This window comes from Parus major, chromosome 3, assembly GCF_001522545.3.
Source record: "Parus major isolate Abel chromosome 3, Parus_major1.1, whole genome shotgun sequence".
Lineage (NCBI taxonomy): Eukaryota > Metazoa > Chordata > Aves > Passeriformes > Paridae > Parus > Parus major.
In genome coordinates this window covers 56,871,733-56,877,193 of record NC_031770.1, presented here as the reverse complement: position 1 = coordinate 56,877,193, position 5,461 = coordinate 56,871,733, and the positions used below count along the sequence as shown (strand labels likewise).

General features: G+C 42.7%; 1 protein-coding gene across 1 annotated transcript; it reads right to left on the bottom strand.

The window, feature by feature from the left end:
• Positions 1 to 3,586: 3,586 nt before the first annotated feature.
• MAS1 (MAS1 proto-oncogene, G protein-coupled receptor) lies at positions 3,587 to 4,747 on the bottom strand. Its single transcript, XM_033513182.1, has one exon. It carries the CDS (start codon positions 4,716 to 4,718, stop codon positions 3,729 to 3,731), a length of 990 nt encoding a protein of 329 aa, XP_033369073.1. The 5' UTR covers positions 4,719 to 4,747; the 3' UTR covers positions 3,587 to 3,728.
• Positions 4,748 to 5,461: the final 714 nt, after the last annotated feature.

Here is a 5,461-nt window from a genome sequence, read left to right as displayed (position 1 = left end):
GTACCAAATGGCAGGCAGCATTGTATGGTGTGAGCTAGACACAAGCTGATTTTCTGCTTTCCCTTGACCTGGTACCATCTGAGAATATCTTCTTCTGGCCAGTATCATCACTGCAACAGCATCTGCTCATAAAACCCAGTATGTGGATCATGCTCTCCCTGAGACTGGCACAGCAGGAAGGCTTGAGGAAGAGTCTCTCTGAGGTGCATATGGAGCCAGACAATCTATCTAGGGTTTTTTGGAGGACCCTGCAAATGAACTGTTCCTCTTACCCTCACTCCACAAAGTGACCTCAGGCATTTTGCCAGGGAATGGTGTGGTCTTGTGGATACTTCTCATGCTAGGAAAGGGAGGTTTGTTGTTTGCAGGAACCAGTACAAGTGGGAAGCATTTCAGCTTCTCTTAGAGGATTTCCCAGGGTATGCTCCAGGCTAGAAGTAAATTGGGCAGTATCTTGTTCCTTACCTCTCTGCCCTTGCTGTCACAAGAACTGCTCACAAAATGTGAGTTATAGAGGAAAGCTGCTGCATAAACTCATCACATCATTTTGGGCCTGAAACAGCAGCCTGCCCCATATCATGCTCTCTGCCTAGGGTGTAGCTACAAGAGCAAAAACTCTTCTGTGCCTAGGGAAGTGACTTCTCTCCTTTCTAGCCATACTTTTACATCCCACAACATTCATTAGTATCCAGTTGATCAGAAGCCTGGTAAAGAGAGTTTTAACAAAGCAAGCTCTATACAGGTCGTTACTTTCCTGAATAATTCCTTGTCTTGACTGCACAGCAAAATTACATCCTTATTGCCTCAGACATTACAAGAGATAACCAAGAGATAGTTGCTGTTCTGAAGTGCCTATAGTGCAAATGTGAAAGCACAACACCAAAGGCAAAATAATATAACTCTCATTTTATAGGCAGGAAAGAGTGGCACAGAAAAATTAGATGCCAATACTGCATTAAAAGAGAACCCACATCTCTAAACTCCATAGCTAGTACTTGACCCACAAGACAACGTTTCCTGTTCTGCACATGTTCTACAAAGTGGTATTTCAATCTGTCCCACAGTTGCAAATAATTTTTAAAGATGCAACCTGGTAGAGAATCACAAATTGTGCAACAAATTGTCACATTTTCCCTGTCTTGTTTTTGTTTTTGTTTTCATTTTTGTTTTTGTTTCTTTTAAACATGGAATCATGTGTTTATTAGTTCCCCATGTACTGCAGCCTGTCTGCATGGAGAACAGTCACCAGGTGCTATGATAGAGGACAGAACATCCCTAAGTTGTTTTTATCTATCCACAGGGAAATATTAATAATTTTTCAACTCTTAGGTGTTTATTCTTATTTGTCCTTCTGGATGTTCATCTCCTGCCGAGTGTTAATTTTTGTTGCTCTCTACTGATCTATGGACCATTGTCCAAAATCCGAAACATTCGAAGGCATGGCCAGGTGAAAAGGGGTAAGAAGCTAAAAGTCCTAGAACACCTATTCAGCTCACAAGCATCCCAATTACCCTGCTGCATATTTATTGCCTCTTCAGATCTACTGCCCTGGCTGCATGCATGGTGATCCTTAACCCAGGCCTGTTGTAATAACCTGGATATGTTTAAGCACTGTAATTCATACGCCTTACCCCACCTGAATCACTCTCAGAGAACTGGGTTACATGTATGGTTACAGCAGAAGCATGTCTTGAAGAGGCTTCCTGCAGCGTTGCCCCTCTCTCTGGTTCTCTGAGTGATTATTGTAAAGGGTCTTGAGGTAAGGGTAGGGAACAGCTTTAAAGGAAAGCCTGGGGGAGTTTTGGTGGGGGCTAGATCTACACTAGTATTTGAGTTTATGGCATTCATCAGGGTTGACAGATTTCCCAACAGTCCCCCAGCCCTCAGCAGCTGCACACACACTCAACACGTGTATGTAGACATCACACTCGCTTTTGCCCCTGGCCCTCCCTCACAAGGTGTCCACAGACCTACTCTCCTATCCTGCACTTCCCATTGACAATGGGGTGTAGCTCAGCTGGTGTATCATTCCAGCAGCACAGTAGATCTCTGTCTTAAGAGAGAACTCCGCTCATCTACCGCCCAAACCAGTAGAGGTGACAAGCCTGTGACTAGAGTTTCAAATTAAAAAACTGGGACAAGTGGAGGGGCTGTCATAGATGGAGTGAGGGACTCAGGAAGATGTAGGAATAAGCTCTTCCTTCTCCCAAGTCTTTTCTACAATGGCACATTGCAATGCTTTAACATAAGGAGGAAGGATAGAAAACATTTATCTTTCTGAGATCTCTTCTCTCCATGAATTCCTATCCAATCCTCTGTCTAAACCTACAGTCTTCCTTATTCCAGGACTGGCAATAAAGGAGGGGTGGGTTGTATTTTTCTTTCCCCAGTTAGTTATTAAGTGTGCCAATGGAAACTTGGCGGGAAGCTGAAGATGCTGCTCTTGCTTGTGAGGGGGGGTCTCAGTTCCTGCTGAATTTGGAGCTCCATGGGGGCCAGAAGCAAATGCATGTTTCTGTAAGTGCCACAGTGCTCTGACTGCCAAGATCTCCCATGCTCTGTATGATAAAGCTCATCTGGCCCCATCCTCTCTTTCCTGTTGTACTCTGCACTCTGCAGCTTAGCTGTCGTTGGGCAAATGGCCCTGGGAATTAAGGTCCACAAAATACCAGCCCCAGTACCCTGGCATACAACAGAGGGAGGCAGACGCCTGGAACAGTGTGGCTGGTGTGTAGCTTCAGTCATTCATTGTGTGAGGCACCTTCCTTTTTTCTGTTTTTCCAAAACTGGTTGTTATAAAACAGGGAGGCCACACAGGGAATATATATTCTCCAAAGAAGAGATAAATACTAAGTATGTGGCAGGGACAGCAAGTGTTGGGACTGACTTTCTCATAGACTCCTTGAATATCTAAACCTACAGGAATGCTGACATTTTGGGGATAAGCCAGCCCCACCCTTGATAATTAGTGCAAAAAGCCTGCTGTGAGTTGGCAACATCCCTGTGTTGCCAGATACTCACTCCTATGTGTCAAATACCAAATTATCCAAGGATCAGAGACATGTCGATGTCAGTGGAAATTATGCAACATATACTTTGAAAGCAAAATCTGAAGTTTAGCAACAGATGAATTAGGCCATTTAATATATACTTAAATGTCTTGCTAGATCAAAGTGACACTGTATGTGCTTGGCTATGAATGAGGACTTACTGTCATACGTGGATTTCTTCCTGTTTCCCCCAGGGAGCAGCTCTTTTGCGCACTTAAATGAGTTGGAAACAGTTGAAACTAAATCCCAGTATGTAATGTGAATCCTGCATTTAGTGGGTTTGACTTCTAAAAATGCAAACACACACAGGCCCTGATGACTTCAATAGCATTTATGGGTGCTCGGTGCTTTTATAAATGTCACACTATTTATAACATATGTCTGTGTCCTTTTTTTATATTCTCTGTTGGTCTATCTCTTTTTCACTGTGGTATCTTTGATTGGGCATAGTCACATCAGGATGTAGCATGTGTTTGAATAATTAAGAAAATACAAATTAAAAAAAAAATAAAAGTTATCTTTATTCTAGTCCATGTTTTTCCATTGCTCAACCACAAAGATAGCAATACCATTTCACCACTGCTTTTTACATTCTATGACAAACGCTTTTAGTTTTGCAGTGGTTTATCAAATGTTCCACGTCCAATTATTTGCCCCCTAGAGTTTCCCCCCTAAGCTTTAGAAAATTGTTTCGGCTATATCCAAACTCATGCCAACTTCCTGGCTTCTTGGCCGCAAGCCATCAGTGAGAGCTCTGCTAAGAACCACTTTGAGGCTCTCCTTGAACCTCTTGTTCTTGCTGCTTCCTACAAAGAAGTAAACCAGGGGGTTGATGCTACTGTTAACGGTGGAGAGAACAATGGTGACGTGGTTCTGCTGGCTGAGCAAAGATGACCAGTGGTGGTAATTCAGAAGATACAACAGCCTCATAGGCATGGCAAAGATGAGGAAGACAATGACCGTGGCCACAATGATGATGTAGAGCTTTGACGAATGAGGTCTCAGGGAGTTACGGTGAATCCTGATAACCAAGATCAGGCTGGACAGAATCATTAGAGGAATGAAGATCATGAAAGTCAGGATCCATGTGAAGATGAGCAGTGCTTGGCAATGGTTGCCGTCGTCGAATTGTTCCTTGGTTGAATCATCTTTGCATGTTAAATATTCGGCTACTGTCATGAAAAAAGACAGAGTCCACAGAATTGCACACACAATTGCCGATTGGTGCTGTGACCGGTGGCATCGGTACCAGATGGGGTAAACAATAGACAGACACCTCTCAATACTGATGGCTGTCAGGAGATAGAGACCAGTATTATAGCCAAGAAGGAAGACAATAGATAGTGTGGTGGTTACATAATAGTAAAAACCATATGCGAATCCAAAACCAGCAATGTACTCAATTGACAGAATAAATGTACAAAGCAGTAAGGAGATATCAGCAATGGACAAGTGTGTGATGTACGCAGTGAATGGGTTTCTTTTGATCTGGAAGCAGAGGCACCAGAGGACAATTCCATTTTCACAAAAACCCAGGAAGGAGATGATCATAATTACCCAAAGTGGGGTCAATATCTCCCAGACCCTTTCCTGTGTAGAAATGTTTCTGTGCATTGAGATGTTCTCTGTGCCTTCGCTGGGATGAAACGTTAAGTTTGACTCATCCATGGGGAAAGCTCAACTTTGGATAGCACAGCTCTTCCTTCTGTAAATATGTATAAAAATATACTGTGAGCATTGTGTGCTCCTCCCCTCCCCCCTTTTCCTTCTGTTTTGTGGACCCTCAATTTCTGGTCATACAGACCATACATCCTTGGCAAAAGGAACATCAGCTTTGATATACTGATGCTAACTAAAACCCAGTTGGAACTGCTCTTGGCAATGTTAAAGATCACTAAGCCCATCATGCTAGCAGAAATCCTGAGCTGGCTTCTCTAAGGGGCTCAGCCTGTGGGTGCTAAACCACAGCTAAAGAGATTCTCTTAAAGAGCTCTTGGACAAGCAATGTCTCCATCACATTGCACAGTTTCATTATATAGTTGTGACAAATGGCATTGGTAGCTCTTTAAGAGCCCTAGATTGTTCCCAGACAGGTCTCTTCAGTTCATATTGAAGTTAATGGCATTAATTTTAAGTTAAGCATATGCATTTCAAGTGAACTTGGCTTATAGGTTTTTTGGCTTAAAAAAAACATTGATACCAACATCAGTTTTCCAGAAAGGGGTTTAATTAAGTAAAAATAATAAGTAGTTACTCATCATTGTATTCCCTCCAAGTACAGAGGTGGAGGGAAGGCAAAATGGCACTGTTTTGAGAGAGCAATTTCTTACCTGCTTTAAGTGCCATTTATCACAGCATAACATAATTTAAACATGTTCACACACTCTGAGCACTTAACATGACTGCAGGTA

What these genes read in the sequence shown, in the direction of transcription:
- MAS1 (XM_033513182.1), bottom strand. Translation starts at nt 4,718, where the DNA reads ATGGATGAGTCAAACTTAACGTTTCATCCCAGCGAAGGCACAGAGAAC.